Source organism: Bufo bufo, chromosome 3, assembly GCF_905171765.1.
Source record: "Bufo bufo chromosome 3, aBufBuf1.1, whole genome shotgun sequence".
NCBI lineage: Eukaryota > Metazoa > Chordata > Amphibia > Anura > Bufonidae > Bufo > Bufo bufo.
The window spans coordinates 671262976-671280103 of NC_053391.1; the positions used below are offsets into that span (position 1 = coordinate 671262976).

The window sequence follows — 17128 nt, forward strand, 5'->3', positions numbered from 1 at the left end:
TAGAATTTTGGCATGTATTTAGCTGTGCGAAGGGAAGCAGAAAATGTTCAACTCCGTATCATAAAATCTGAGTTCTTAACCACAGTGAAGATATATAGTTACATGACTTAGAAAGGACACGAAACTACAAATTGCTAGGATAAAGAGACTGTATCTACTTAAGAAATGAATGGCTCCTTGTTCTGTCTTATTTCTTGTATGGCTCAGGGACAATTCCGCTATCTGCACAAGGCTTGGAGGAAAATCTACAGTGTGGCGCGGCTGTAAACAGCTCAACATATTGAATCAATATCCCCGTTGTGCTTGTCTGCTCCCTATTCTTAAATCACACAATCCGCTCTTCATACATTTATGGTGGCCGCGCGTTCTCCGGCCATTAGAAATGAATTTTTCTTTTGGGCGCTCATTTTTTTAAAGTATTTACTTTGTGTTTAAGTCGTGATCCGTCTTGTTGATTCAGAGAAGAAATAAACTTTTTAAATTCTCATCTTGAGGTATAACGGTCAATCTTTTTATAGCTGCAGTAGACTTGAAATTGGATGAAGAACTTTATTAAAGTTTGTAACCTGCAGTGGTGTAAGAACTGGGAACTATGGTAGCTACTGGAGCTCCAGGCAGCAATCCGGAGAATATTTTTATAGCTACATTCAGCTTGGAATTGGAGGAAGAACTTTTTGAAAGTTTGTAAACTCCAGTGGTGTAGGGACTGGGAAACATGGTAGCTATTGGATCTCCAGGCAGCAATTTCGTAAGTATTTTTATAGCTACATTTGACTTGGAACTGGAAGGAGAACTTTTTGAAAGTTTGTAATTTCTATTGGTGTAGGAGCTTGGGAACTTGTAGCTACTGGACCTCCGGGCAGCAAGAGGAAAGCAATGGATATGAACATATTGTGTAATAAACATATATATTATGCTATTTTTAAAGAGGCTCTCTGCTTTAGGCAATCCTTACTTGTTAGAATGGCCCCTTGATAATAATCTGATCACACAGTGCCCCCTGACCTTTGGCAATCTATGGGGAAATCTGCAGTGTTCAAGTTCCCTGCAGTGCCTCCACAGGGGAAGTTAAGCATAACACTGCGTCTATTCGCATAAATGGGCGTGCTTGTGAAAAGTCTTCAGGTAGGATATGAACAAATGTCGGTTATTTTTATATATCACATGAAGAAAAAAGTGGCCCCTTAAAGGGGTTGTCTGGTTTAGGAAACTGGACAACACAGGGGATCTGGCCACAATAAAATAGCGATAATTACTTACCTGGCAGATGTTCTGGCCAAAATCTATTGACCTAGCTGCAGCGGTGATTTCACATCAACAAAACACTGGTGCAGCCAATTACTGGCCTCGGTGATTAGCCGCAACGTTCACATGTTTTCGACATGGTGTCACCACTGCAGCCAGGACAACACAGATTGTACCGTACCTCCGCTATGTTTTCTGACTACGACTTGATCACCCCTGGTACTTCTTCCCAACTTGAACTGCCTTCCCGGTATCGGCCCTTGGTCATCCAGACCGTCTCATCTCCAAGCTACGTCATGTCTCTACCAGATCTCCTCAGCAGCATACAGTACTTGTTACCAATCAATGACTGCTCCAGGAGATACGACCTACACATCCAGCTGCCAAAGTCCATATCTCTTATGATGGTTAAGGGTTAAGAAAGAGAGAAAATCAGACTGTTGCTTTCAAGTGCCCTCAGCATTTGTATGTGACTGCTGCCACCACATAAGGGACAAAGTCAGCTCTTTTACATTTCTAGCCGATTGACTATCTGCCCGTGCAGAAGAAAATAGCCTACAGTGAAATCTTCTGGTGAGGATCCACTCCTGGCCCCAATCATCTGTGTTAGCATGCAGCAGTCTGACTACCCAGTTTTCGTTCCAACCGGTGAATATTTTCTATTATAGTAAAAAGTCAGCAGAAACGTATTATCTTGCATTAACCTCACAGGCCAAGGAATAGAATAACCAAATTTCACACCGTCCCTATATATATACCTGTATGTATAGGACGGTAGATCTGCACTGTCACAGCTGCACGGTTCTGATGAAAATATTTATCTCCTCAAGCTAATGAGGTTATGAGCCCCTGACACATCCAGCTTCTCCAAGTTAGATACTATAAATAATTCCCAGGACGGTCTATTTCCTCTCAAGGATGGGAGTTAATCATTCAGAGCTAATGGAGTTTGCATATCATATTTCTGGAATAAAAATACAGGTCATGTCAGGTATCCTAACTGTATCGTATGGAATACATGGAGCACGTGACGCAATGCATATTTTTCATAGGAAATGGTATTACAATAATTACAGTACACTAGTGTACATAGGAGGCAGTATTATAGTAGTTATATTCTTGTACATAGGAGCAGTATTATAGTAGTTATATTCTTGTACATAGGAGGCAGTATTATAGTAGTTATATTCTTGTACATAGGAGCAGTATTATAGTAGTTATATTCTTGTACATAGGAGGCAGTATTATAGTAGTTATATTCTTGTACATAGGAGGCAGTATTATAGTAGTTATATTCTTGTACATAGGAGCATTATTATAGTAGATATATTCTTATACATAGGAGCAGTATTATAGTAGTTATATTCTTGTACATATGGGCAGTATTATAGTAGTTATATTCTTGTACATAGGAGCAGTATTATAGTAGTTATATTCTTGTACATAGGAGGCAGTATTATAGTAGTTATATTCTTGGACATAGGAGGCAGTATTATAATAGTTATATTCTTGTACATAGGAGCAGTATTATAGTAGTTATATTCTTGTACATAGGGAGCAGTATTATAGTAGTTATATTCTTGTACATAGGAGCAGTATTATGGTAGTTATATTCTTGTACATAAGAGCAGTGTCCTTAGAACTGGACAGATACGGTCTGAGGCTGTTAAGATAACCTTTGATGATTCCAAAGGGAGGAAGAAGGTTTAGCACCCTCCATTCTCACTAATGTGTCGTTCCTGTCTGGGGGGACATTTTCAAAGTTGTTTGTCTGTTGAAAATTGTTTAAGATGTTGGTGTACCATTCGCATATCTATATGTAATCCATGGGGCCCATAGCTTTTTGTGCTTCTCATGTGCCCTAAGTTCCCAGCCTGCTAGCTCTTCCATACGATGAACATGATCTAGTTTGCTTAACCACTGAGAGGTGGTGGGGGGTTCTTTACTCAGCCACTTTTGGGGGATAAGTAGACGGGCAGCTTGAATCAAGTGTATAACAAGTTTGTTCCTTGATGGCGATAGTTCTTTTGTTGGAAGCCATAAAAGAACCAACTCTGGGGTTAATGTCAGGTTAGTGTTTAGAATTTCATTAATGGTCCGAGAGACGTCATCCCAGTATCCTCTTATTTTAGAACAGGACCAAAAAATGTGTAGAAGAGTGCCACTCTCTTCCCCACACCTCCAACACCTGTCATGATCACTCAGACCACTAAGAAATAGTTGTTTAGGGGTGAGGTACCACTGTGTGAGGACCTTATATGAGTGCTCTTGGATCTTCACGCAGCGGGAGAAGCCATGCGAGTGTGCGTGCATACGGAGAATATCTGTCTCCGAAAAGGTAACCTTAAGGTCATTAGCCCAGGTGTGAACATATTGTGGAGTAATGCGACGTTGTGGTGAGATCAAGGCCAAATATATAGTGGATATCAATTTGCGTTGAGGGGAAGGGGGGGTTGCTAATTTTTCAAACCATGTCGGGGTCATTACACATGACTTCTGAGTAGTTAGTTGTTTCCCAGCAGATTTTATAGTTATTAGGTCTAGAAAGTTAAATGTACTCCAGGCTAAGCTAAGGGGATGTTGATCCGGTAAAGTGCCGTTTACCTTTCCTATAAAGTCAGCTGTGGAGAAATCTCTTAATCTGTGCCAAATCTGCGAGACCTGAGATCCTGGAGGCTGAATCGAGTGTGGTATGAGATCTGCTGGCATTATACTAGGGGGGTTCTGTAGGAGCCCATGTGTCTTGTTGAGCTGTTTAATGACCAGGCTAGTGCCCTTTAAGAGGACATGTGAATGGAGTGATGCATTTGCCTGACCCCATAGTGCTGCTTTCTGTGGTTGGGTGAGCTGCATTAGTTCCAGTTCCGTGCCCAATGTGCGGTAGACAGGGGAATGAAGCTGCAACCACCTTTTCAGGTGTATGGCCCTGTAATATGTTTGGACATCCGGCAGTGCTATACCTCCATGACCACGCCCCAGTATCAGCCTCTGGTGAGGAGCCCTAGCCTTCTTGCCGCCCCATAGGTAAGTCATAAAAAGCCTGCGAATCTTTGTAAAATATGAGTTAGGTAAAAATATTGGCAACATCTGTAGTACGTACATAATTTTTGGGAGGACAAACGCTTTTAGTATATTCTTCCTTCCCATCCAAGAGGAATAAGGGAGGCGTAGCGATTGGAGCAGGTTTTGGACCTCTGATATTAGGGGAGTATAATTAAGCCGGAATAAATCTTCCGTGCAGGCGGAAATCCTAACTCCTAGGTAGGAAACACAGGAGGACTGCCATTTAAATGGTGTATTTGATTTCAAAATGGCTATGGAGCTCGCCGGAGCATTAACGTTTAAAGCTTCTGACTTGGTATAATTCATTTTGTAGTTTGATAGCCTACCATACTCTTTAAACAATGTCAAAAGATGCGGGAAGGCCTCGACCGGGTTAGAAACCATGATCAGTAGATCGTCAGCATATGCCACGTTAATGTATTCTATGGCGTCATTTTCTGTTTTCACACCACGTATATTTACATGGTCTCTAATGGCCTGAAGAAGGGTCTCCATGACCAATATATATAAGGCAGGAGATAGGGGGCAGCCCTGACGTGTCCCGTTGCGAATAGGGAAGGATGGGGACAATGTGCCATTGACCCTGATTCTAGCACTCGGATCCTTGTACAATGACATGACTGCCTCCTGAAATCTCGTCGGGATTCCAAACCTCAGTAGAGTCTTCCTCATAAAGTCCCAGCTCACCCGGTCGAAGGCCTTCTCCGCATCCACACTGAGCAGCGCCAAGGGGAGGTTTTTCTTTTTGGCCCACTGTATTGCTGTGATTAACCTACAGGAATTATGATTCCCTTCCCTCCCTGGAACAAAGCCAGATTGGTCAGGGTGGATAAGTTTAGGAAGTAGATTTCCCAGACGTGTCGCCAGAAGTTTGGCCCATATTTTTATATCTACGTTAAGTAACGAGATTGGCCTAAAACTACCGCAGAGAAGGGGATCTTTCCCCGGTTTGGGGAGGATGGTTACCGTGGCCTCCAGTGATTGTTTATGAAGGGTTTCACCATTTAGGAGTGCATTGCACCACGTTACCAGGTGGGGTATTAATATATCTGAGAATTTTTTATAATAGCCCACTGGAAAGCCATCTGGGCCAGGACTTTTACCCATGGGCATAGAGGCTAGTAACTTTTTCACTTCTAGTTCAGTGACTGGCTCTAATAAGGTGTCACTTTCTTGGGAGGTTATCTGGGGTAGATTGAGGCCTTTCAAAAACAAGTCTGTTGCTTCTGGTATTGATGGATCTGGGTGATTAGGGTCTGACAGGCCGTATAGTTGCTTATAGAATTTTTGAAATTCTTCTGCAATGTCAGCTGTTTTATGCAGCATATTTCCAGTACTGGATTTGATATTGGGTATGAACATGGACTCTTTCCTTTGTTTAATAAGGAAGGACGTCAGTTTAGAACCTTTATCCCCGTGTGAGTAGTGTTTAAATTGGGCATATTGATAGGCTTTTGCGTTTTGAATGTTTAAATGGTCTTTTAGTTGTGATCTTAGCTGGGTCAGTTCAGTCTGGACTTTTATTGCTCTAGACCGTTTATGGACCGCTTCTTTATCTGCTATCTGAACCAAGAGATCGTGTAGGATCTTTTGTTTCTCTTTTTTAACCCTACTACCTAAGGCTATTAACTCTCCCCGGATAACCACCTTGTGCGTCTCCCACAGTGTCGTCTGGGGCATACCTGGTGTCGCATTATCTATAAAGAAGTCCTTTAATTTTTGCTCCAGGATTGAGGTATCTGCTTGTCTATCTAGCAGCGTCTCGTTTAAGCGCCACTGTCTAACTGAGGCAGGCAAGCTGGAAAATCTGAGGGCAGCAGAGACTGGGGCGTGGTCAGAGACGGACACAACACCTATGTCAGCCGAGTCCACCATATCCACGGCATTGCTTGACAGTAGGATATAGTCTAATCTTTTATATGATTTGTGTGGGGCCGAGAAGAAGGTGAAGTCCCTAGTGTCTGGGTGGGCTAGTCGCCAGACGTCCAACAGGTTCATGTCTGATATGTACCTATTGATGCACCCCAGTGCTGATTGGGTCAATTGGGAGGAGCTGTCAGAAGCATCAATCAAAGGATTCAGTGTGACATTGAGGTCTCCCCCAATCAATCTAATCCCCTCTGCAAACAGATCTAGTTTACTTAGTGTGATCTTGATCCATTGTTTCTGGCCACGGTTAGGGCTGTACAAACTAGCGAGTGTGACCTTTTGTGTACCTATGAGGCCTTTCACGAAAATGAAGCGGCCCTCAGGGTCCGTCAGGGTAGATATCAATGTAAATGGTACTTTTCTAGAAATTGCAATACCCACTCCTCTTTTTGCTTTCTCAAAGGCACTGAAATACCAGTGTTGGAAGTATGGGTTCTGAATTTTAGGTACATTTGTTTCTCTAAAATGCAGCTCCTGAAAGAAGCAAATATCTGTATTGTTCTTTTTTAGCAGACGGATGACCTGAGAGCGCTTTTGTGGGGTGTTAAAGCCCCTTACATTATACGTTGTACATTTAATTGACGACATCATTGAGAAAATGGGGTGACTTTGGAACCGGAGAACTCCAGTTATTCACATCGACCGTATCTAGGGAGTGAACAAGTAACATCACAACTAAAGTTTCTGTCAACATGACAAGTATAACAGTGCAATGACTCCCATGCCAGCAACACCGCAGCAGGTCACTTAGCTGCAGTGAAGCGGGCATGAGCAGCCATTTAATCAGGCACATGTACCAGGTCTGTGCCAAGATAACCCTGGTAGGTAGGGGGGGTACAAAGTGGAACCATATCTTCATAATGGTGTCCACATTGCGCCACCTGCTGAACTGGTGCGGGATAGCACCTTACATATTATGGTCTAGGTTGAATGCAGTAAAATAACATTGCAAAGCAGAATGTCTGCTCTGCAGATTACAACAAGAACGGGAACAATTCAGGACTCATGACAGACAGGTATACTTGCAGACTTAAGATGTGATATAATCAAGTAAGAACCTGTCCCTCTATGATGTCTGTGGAGAACTTCATCTGAGGTAAGATAACTCCTCTGTATAGTCTCTAGGACTTCAAGTGTCTCTTGATCTGTGCTGGCTCCTCTTCTTCTGTGGAGCTTTAAGCCATCCTGAGGCCTCTGGGAGATCTGGCAGCTGTGTTCCCATCTCAGCAGACGGCAGCCATGATGGTACATCTAGTGGATCTGTTTGCAGCAGCTCCCAGGCCGCCTGGAGATCTTGTGGCAGGCGAATGGTGCAGCGCTTCCCATCTACAGCAAATGTGAGGCCGAAGGGGAATAGCCATTTATATGGCACCTTGTGATGGCGCAGATGGTCAGTGAGGGGCCGCAGCGCCCTCCTTTTATTCAATGTGGAGGATGCCAGGTCCTGGTAGATGGAGATTTTAGCCCCCTCATATATGATCTCCTTCATATTTCTGGCAGCCTGCATTAGGGCAGCAGTGTCCACATACCTCAGGAGACCGCATACCACATCCCTGGGGTTCTCTCTCTCTTTTGGCTTCGGCCTGAGCGCTCTATGGATTCTTTCTATTTGAATCTCGGCCGCTCTGGAGCTTCCCAGGAGCAGGGAGAAGATGGCGCCAGCAGCTTCTGGTAAGCCTTCATGTGGGGTGCTTTCAGGCAGGCCGCGGATCCGGAGGTTTTTCCTCCTATTCCGATTCTCCTGGTCTTCTATGAGGGAGTATGCAGTGTCCAGTGAGGCTGCCAGAGCCATGGTGTGATCGCTTGCAGCTCTGATGTAATTCGAGATGGACGCCTGGTTACTTTCCAGTGTTTCCACCCTCGTGCCGATATGCTTCAGGTCAGCTTTAATCTCCTGCAGATCCTGAACCACTGGGGCCAGGGCTGCTGATAAAGCCTGCTGCAGGAACTGCCTGGATATCGGGGCAGCACTTTGTGATGTGGGGCCTGCTGTGTGCTCTGCAGCAGCTTCATCTTCTCCCTCCGAATCCCTGCCCCAGACATCTAGTTCCGGCAGCACCATCTTAGGACCGGCCGGCACAGGAGCTGTAGTTTTCTTGTTGAGATATTTATCCATGTCGGAGGCACCGCGCTCCGGTTTGCTGACTTCAGGTTTCTCTCTGGGTATATATCTACCGACTTTTCCCATTCTTGAGCAAATTAGACCGCTGAATTTACCAGTTAGCAGAGTGGTAAGGAGGAGAGCTCTCCTACATGTGTCCTGCTAGGTCTGCAGCCAGGCTCCGCCCCCTATAGTAGTTATATTCTTGTACATAAGAGCAGTATTATAGTAGTTATATTCTTGTACATAGGAGCAGTATTATAGTAGTTATATTCTTGTACATAGGAGGCAGTATTATAGTAGTTATATTATTGTACATAGGAGCAGTATTATAGTAGCTATATTCTTGTTCATAGAAGATGTATTATAGTAGTTATATTCTTGTACATAGGAGCTGTATTATAGTAGTTATATTCTTGTACATATGAGCAGTATTATAATAGTTATATTCTTATACGTGGAAGCAGTATTATAGTATTTATATTATTGTACATAGGTGGCAGTATTATAGCAGTTATATTCTTGTATATAGGAGGCAGTATTATAGTAGTTATAGTCTAGTACAGGGATAGCCAACCTGTGGCTCTCCAGCTGTTGCAAAACTATAACTCTTAGTGTGCCCAATCAGCCTACAGCAGGGCATGGTGGGAGTTGTAGTTTTACAACAGTTGGAGAGCCGCAGGTTGGCCAGCCCTAGTCTAGGACATAGAGGGCAGTATTATAGTAGTAATATTCTTGCACATAGGAGCAGTATTATAGTAGTTATATTCTTGTACATAGGAGCAGTATTGTAGTTATATTCTTGTACATAGGAGACAGTATTATAGTAGTTATATTCTTGTACATAGGAGACAGTATTATATTAGTTATATTCTTGTACATAGGAGACAGTATTATAGTAGTTATATTCTTGTACATAGGAGGCAGTATTATAGTAGTTATATTCTTGTACATAGGAGCAGTATTATAGTAGTTATATTCTTGTACATAAGAGCAGTATTATAGTAGTTATATTCTTGTACATAGGAGCAGTATTATAGTAGTTATATTCTTGTACATAGGAGGCAGTATTATAGTAGTTATATTATTGTACTTAGGAGCAGTATTATAGTAGTTATATTCTTGTACATAGGAGGCAGTATTATAGTAGCTATATTCTTGTACATAGGAGGCAGAATTATAGTAGTTATATTCTTGTACACAGGAGGCAGTATTATAGTAGTTATATTCTTGTTCATATAAGATGTATTATAGTAGTTATATTCTTGTACATAAGAGCAGTAATATAGTAGTTATATTCTTGTATATAGGAGCAGTATTATAGTAGTTATATTCTTGTACATAGGAGCAGTATTATAGTAGTTATATTCTTGTACATAGGAGCAGTATTATAGTAGTTATATTCTTGTACATAGGAGCAGTATTATAGTAGTTATATTCTTGTACATAGTTGGCAGTATTATAGCAGTTATATTCTTGTATATAGGAGGCAGTATTATAGTAGTTATAGTCTAGTACAGGGATAGCCAACCTGTGGCTCTCCAGCTGTTGCAAAACTATAACTCTTAGTGTGCCCAATCAGCCTACAGCAGGGCATGGTGGGAGTTATAGTTTTACAACAGTTGGAGAGCCGCAGGTTGGCCAGCCCTAGTCTAGGACATAGAGGGCAGTATTATAGTAGTAATATTCTTGCACATAGGAGCAGTATTGTAGTTATATTCTTGTACATAGTAGACAGTATTATAGTAGTTATATTCTTGTACATAGGAGACAGTATTATATTAGTTATATTCTTGTACATAGGAGACAGTATTATATTAGTTATATTCTTGTACATACAGCAGGTGCAGAAATATAGAAGTTATCTTCTTTTACCTAGAATGCAATATTATAGTACAGTAGTTATATTTTATTACATAGTGGCAGTTTTAAAGTATTTATATGATCAAATATCTTTGTGTTACTATTTGTCACTATTATGACTGAATAAATAAATTAAATATTTTTAAATGTATATTATAATTTTTTGGGTTGTGGGTGATGACCCACACAGGCACTTAGATGTTATACACACTGAATGCAGATGTTGCTCCGGTTTATATCTTAGTTTTTAATTTTTTTTCTTATTTGACAGAGAGATTATGCAGTCTACTTACACAGTGTGACCAAGGGACAGAAATAATTCCAATTTTTCAGCATAGGAAAAACCCAAAGTAAGTAGAATCAGCAGGAGATTGTTGTAATCCTTTACAATGAATGTTTAGTAATTTTGTTTTGCTTCTTTTGTAATGATTTACATCAGTTTTTCATCTCCATTCTTTTCTAAAGCTAAACGAGAAACGTCTGCTGTTTTTCCTTTACCAGAAAGCATACATTGTGGGGTCCTATATGACATTTCCAAAGTTAAAGTGAACTTGCCATCTCTCATGGTTTTTCTGCTTTAGTAAATACTTGCATTCTCCATGAAATAACAATTCCGGAGCATATTTTATTACAGCTTTAATGTTGTGTGGTTTCTCTGGTATTTCTCAAATATTCATGAATTAATTAATAGCTGAGGGTTAAAGGGGAGTGTCAGCGACAGTCTGCAGCAACACACCCCCAACTGGTAACACACACAGTTGGCAATTTTTTCAGAAATTTCTTGGAGAAATAACAGCGGAACAGAACATAGCAGATGCTTCAGAATTGTATATTATGTGGAATAAAAGTGTTTACTAAAACAAACGTGAACAGAGGCGACAGGTCCTACGGTATTTAAAGTGGTTCTGCAGGTAGCCCCAGAGGAGCCGTTGTAGAGGATGGGAGTGGTAGTGCCCCTGATGAATTGTTGTGTCACAATGTACTCCCTCAGTCCTTTGCACCCAGGGGATCGGTGCTGCGGAAATGTAGTATTGAAGAATGAGGCCAGAATTACGGTTAAACTTGCTATCAGCTGATTTCAAGTGAAATTTTCTGGCACCAGTAAGGCAGGTTTTATGGCTACAATTTTAGCAGTAGGGTAGTTCTGGCCTGCTATTATTCTGGGTGATGGGTGTCTTTGCGGTAGTCCCTAATCTTACAGCAGTCTCTTTGATGCAGAATGTAACTGTTCACTCTGCTGTCTTCTGAAGCATTCACTAGGGGCAGTGAGATTCTGTAACAGGAGCAGGAGCTCAGCAGTGTGCTTCCTCTCCTCCACTTTTACCAAGAGGGAAGAACAGGATGGTTAGTCATGTCAACCATTGACATCCATTCCTCAAAGTAGCACTTTTACAAAAAGTTTTATTCTCTGACCTGTTAGAAAGGTGCATGATTGAACCTGTTGTGAGGGTAATATTCATATCAGTGGCTGTATTTGTGAGTTATAACTTTCCTTTTGATCCTCAGCTGTGTCATGCGACCAACTCTCTGATCTCCAAGTGACAGGGGACAGGAAGTCAGTTACTTCTCTATTTATTCCTCTATTCAATATGCAATATGTTTTTATTAGTTTTTAGACATCAAGCAGTGTACGGACATACGGTAGATGTCATAAAAGTATGACTGATCGCATATCATAAAAGGCAAAACAAGAGAAAAACAGTATCATACATAGGGAGACAGCAACATAACTGTTCCTCATAAGGGCAACAAGTATACACTGAGTCAAGGATCAGGCCAAAGAAGCCATAAACTTAGAGGCCTTCCATATCTGCCACTTCCTCTCAAATTTAGGTTAGGAGTGTTTAGCTAGGGCCATTGTTTGTTTGTAGAGCAATGTTAAATTCACTCTGGCTATAACATCCGCAAGTGAGGGGACGGTAGCACTCTTCCAGTTGGAAGTGATAGCCAATTTGGTGGAAAGAAAGATATCAGGAATAACTAACCGACCTCTGAGGGGTATGCCATCTATACCAATGAACTAATTACCCAAAATTTGTATACATTAACAATGCCTACAATTACAGATACGATTATATACAGTGAGCGGGGCCCGTGTAGTAGAATACAGTCACTGCCCGAGCCCCGCTGTCATTATAAAACCAGATGCGACCCCCACCCCCTGTATTGAGGGTCATTCACTACAGGGACACTTATGGAGGGGATCTGTGGATGACACATAGCATAAACTGCTATATATGTGTCATCCACAGGTCCCCCCTATAACAGTGTCATCCACAGATCCCCATAATAGTGCTATCCAGAGACCCTAATAAGATCCATCCAGAAATCCCCATAACAGTGTCACCCACAGATCCCCCATAACAGTGTCACCCACAGATCCCCCATAACAGTGTCACCCACAGATCCCCCATAACAGTGTCACCCACAGATCCCCCATAACAGTATCCTCAACAGATCCCCCATAATAGTGTCATCCACAGACCACCATTAGTTCAAAACCCACCAAAAGCACACCTTTTGGTTACATTTTTATTTTTCTTATTTCCTCCTCAAAAACGTCTTATGGGCAGGTGCGTCTTATAGGGCAAAAAATACGGTAAATAAAACAAAGTGTACATATTAGGTATCGCCGTGTCCGTAATAACATGCTCGATAAAAATATCACATGACCTAACCCCTCAGGTGAACACCGTAAAAAAAAAAAAAAAAACGGTTGCAAAAAAGCCATTTTGGCGCTCTTTTTCTTCTGCGCCCTGCCGTGTGCCCTTACATCAGTTTACGACCACATGTGGGGTGTTTCTGTAAACCGCAGAATCAGGGTAATAAATATTGAGCTTTGTTTGGCTGTTAACCCTCGATGTGTTAAAGAAAAAAATATATAAAAATGTAAAATCTGCCAAAAAAGTGAAATTTTAATATTTTTTTCTCCATTTTCCTTTAATTCTTGTGGAACACCTAAAGAGTTAACAAAGTTTGTAAAATCAGTTTTGAGTAACTTGAGGGGTGTAGTTTCTACAATGGGGTAATTTATGGGGGGTTTCCACTATGTAAGCCCCAAAAAGTGACTTCAGACGTGAACTGGTCCTTAAAAAGTGGCTTTTGGAAATTTTCTTAAAAATTTTAAGAATTGCTTCTAAACGTCTAAGGCTATGTTCACATCAGCATTCAGCTTTTCCGTTCTCCTGCTCCGTTATAGGAGCAGGAGAACGGAAAGGACGGATTTGACTCATAACTGAGCTGAGCGGAGCCTACGGACCTCATAGACCCCCATAGACTATAATGGGGTCCGTTAGGTTTCCGCTCAGAAGATGATTTTGGAGCGGAGACAAAAGTCCTGCATGCAGGACTTTTGTCTCCGCTCCAAAAACATCTTCTGAGCGGAAACCTAACGGACCCCATTGTAGTCTATGGGGGTCTATGAGGTCCGTAGGCTCCGCTCAGTTATAAGTAGGGATGAGCGAACCCGAACTTCGCCGGACCCGAACCCGAACATTTTCGTAAAAGTCCGGGTTCGGGTTCGGTGTTCGGCGCTTTCTTGGCGCTTTTTGAGACGCTGCAAAGCAGCCAATCAACAAGCGTCATACTACTTGGCCCAAGAGGCCATCACAGCCATGCCTACTATTGGCATGGCTGTGATTGGCCAGTGCACCATGTGACCCAGCCTCTATTTAAGCTGGAGTCACGTAGCGCCGCACGTCACTCTGCTATGATCAGTATAGGGAGAGGTTGCAGCTGCGACGTTAGGACGAGATTAGGCAGATTAACTCCTCCAAAAGACTTCATTCTGTGATCGATCTGCAGCTGTGGATCATTGAAGTGCTATTATTGACTTGCTCACTTTTTTGAGGCTGCCCAGAGCGTTTTTAGATCACTTTTTTTCTGGGGTGATCGGCGGCCATTTTGTGACTTGTGGTGCGCCAGCACGAGCTATCACCAAGTGTATTTAACCATCGATAGTGTGGTTATTTTGTGCTATATCCTACATCAGCTGCAGGCTGAGCCTGTGTCACCGAAGTGCATTTAACCATCAACAGTCTGGTTATTTTTTGGCCATATACTACATTAGCTGCAGGCTGAGCCTGTGTCAAAGAAGTGCATTTAACCATCAACAGTCTGGTTATTTTTTGGCCGTATACTACATCTGGTGCAGGCTGAGCCTGTGTCACCCAAGTGCATTTAACCATCAACAGTGTGGTTATTTTTTGGCCATATATTACATCAGGGGCAAGTTGAGCCTGTCACCCAGCGCCTAAAAAATAGACCTGACATTTCTATTCAACCAAATCTGCACAGTTTTAGCTGGTCAAGTTATTTGTAGTGACCGTAAAAGCAGACTTTTTGTTCTGGGTTGAAAAAGCATTCCCAAATTTGCCATTCTGAAAATAACTAGTTTGTGGTATTTGAGGCCTACTTGAAATCTATCCCAAAAAGAAAAACTTACATTGAAGGTATTGATAGTGTCATTCAGAAAAACCTAAGACACACGCTAGCGTGCTGATAGAAGTGTCATTCTGTGATTAAACCTATAACTGTCACACAGCGCAAAAAAAAACAGGTCTCACATCTCTATTCAACCAAATCTGCACAGTTTTAGCTGGTCAAGTTATTTGTAGTGACCGTAAAAGCAGACTTTTTGTTCTGGGTTGAAAAAGCATTCCCAAATTTGCCATTCTCAAAATTGTGGTGAATGGGAACAATGAGGAAAACATCTAATAAGGGACGCGGACGTGGACATGGTCGTGGTGGTGTTAGTGGACCCTCTGGTGCTGGGAGAGGACGTGGCCGTTCTGCCACAGCCACACGTCCTAGTGAACCAACTACCTCAGGTCCCAGTAGCCAGCAGAATTTACAGCGATATTTGGTGGGGCCCAATGCCGTTCTAAGGATGGTAAGGCCTGAGCAGGTACAGGCATTAGTCAATTGGGTGGCCGACAGTGGATCCAGCACGTTCACATTATCTCCCACCCAGTCTTCTGCAGAAAGCGCACAGATGGCGCATGAAAACCAAGCCCATCGGTCTGTCACATCACCCCCATGCATATCAGGGAAACTGTCTGAGCCTCAAGTTATGCAGCAGTCTCTTATGCTGTTTGAAGACTCTGCTGCCAGGGTTTCCCAAGGGCATCCACCTAGCCCTTCCCCAGGGGTGGAAGAGATAGAATGCACTAACGCACAACCACTTATGTTTCCTGATGATGAGGAGATGGGAATACCACCTCAGCACGTCTCTGATGATGACGAAACACAGGTGCCAACTGCTGCGTCTTTCTGAGTGTGCAGACTGAACAGGAGGTCAGGGATCAAGACTGGGTGGAAGACGAGGCAGGGGACGATGAGGTCCTAGACCCCACATGGAATGAAGGTCGTGCCACTGACTTTCACAGTTCGGAGGAAGAGGCAGTGGTGAGACCGAGCCAACAGTGTAGCAAAAGAGGGAGCAGTGGGAAAAATCAGAACACCCGCCGCCAAGAGACTCCGCCTGCTACTGACCGCCGCCATCTGGGACCGAGCACCCCAAAGGCAGCTTCAAGGAGTTCCCTGGCATGGCACTTCTTCAAACAATGTGCTGACGACAAGACCCGAGTGGTTTGCACGCTGTGCCATCAGAGCCTGAAGCGAGGCATTAACGTTCTGAACCTTAGCACAACCTGCATGACCAGGCACCTGCATGCAAAGCATGAACTGCAGTGGAGTAAACACCTTAAAAACAAGGAAGTCACTCAGGCTCCCCCTGCTATATCTTCTGCTGCTGCCGCCTCGGCCTCTTCTGCTGCTGCTGCCGCCGCCTCGGCCTCTTCCTCCGCCTCTGGAGGAACGTTGGCACCTGCCGCCCAGCAAACATGGGATGTACCACCAACACCACCACCTGCATCACCAAGCATCTCTACCATGTCACACGGCAGCGTTCAGCTCTCCATCTCACAAACATTTGAGAGAAAGCGTAAATTCTCACCTAGCCACCCTCGATCCCTGGCCCTGAATGCCAGCATTTCTAAACTACTGGCCTATGAAATGCTGTCATTTAGGCTGGTGGACACACACAGCTTCAAACAGCTCATGTCACTTGCTGTCCCACAGTATGTTGTTCCCAGCCGCCACTACTTCTCTAAGAGAGCCGTGCCTTCCCTGCACAAACAAGTGTCCGATAAAATCAAGTGTGCACTGCGCAACGCCATCTGTGGCAAGGTCCACCTAACCACAGATACGTGGACCAGTAAGCACGGCCAGGGACGCTATATCTCCCTAACTGCACACTGAGTAAATGTAGTGGCGGCTGGGCCCCAGGCGGAGAGCTATTTGGCGCACGTCCTTCCGCCGCCAAGGATCGCAGGGCAACATTCTTTGCCTCCTGTCTCCTCCTCCTCCTACTCAGCTTCCTCCTCCTCTTCTTCCACCAGCTCATCCAGTCAGCCACACACCTTCACCACCAACTTCAGCACAGCATGGGGTAAACGTCAGCAGGCCATTCTGAAACTCATATGTTTGGGGAACAGGCCCCACACCGCACAGGAGTTGTGGCGGGGTATAGAACAACAGACCGACGAGTGGTTGCTGCCGGTGAGCCTCAAGCCCGGCCTGGTGGTGTGCGATAATGGGCGAAATCTCGTTGCAGCTCTGGGACTAGCCGGTTTGATGCACATCCCTTGCCTGGCGCATGTGCTGAATTTGGTGGTGCAGAAGTTCATTCGCAACTACCCCGACATGTCAGAGCTGCTGCATAAAGTGCGGGCCGTCTGTTCGCGCTTCCGGCGTTCACACCCTGCCGCTGCTCGCCTGTCTGCGCTACAGCGTAACTTCGGCCTTCCCGCTCACCGCCTCATATGCGACGTGCCCACCAGGTGGAACTCCACCTTGCATATGCTGGACAGACTGTGCGAGCAGCAGCAGGCCATAGTGGAGTTTCAGCTGCAGCACGCACGGGTC

At 43.6% G+C, this 17128-nt stretch overlaps 1 protein-coding gene across 2 annotated transcripts in view; it reads left to right on the forward strand.

Moving 5' to 3' along the window:
- Nucleotides 1–17128, forward strand: part of NOX4 (NADPH oxidase 4) — a 260925-nt gene that overhangs the window by 166562 nt on the left and 77235 nt on the right. For both annotated transcript variants that reach the window (XM_040426362.1, XM_040426363.1), the window contains one exon: nucleotides 10473–10551. In XM_040426362.1, coding sequence (XP_040282296.1) covers nucleotides 10473–10551 — 79 coding nt within the window. The remainder of the gene's footprint in view (nucleotides 1–10472; nucleotides 10552–17128) is intronic.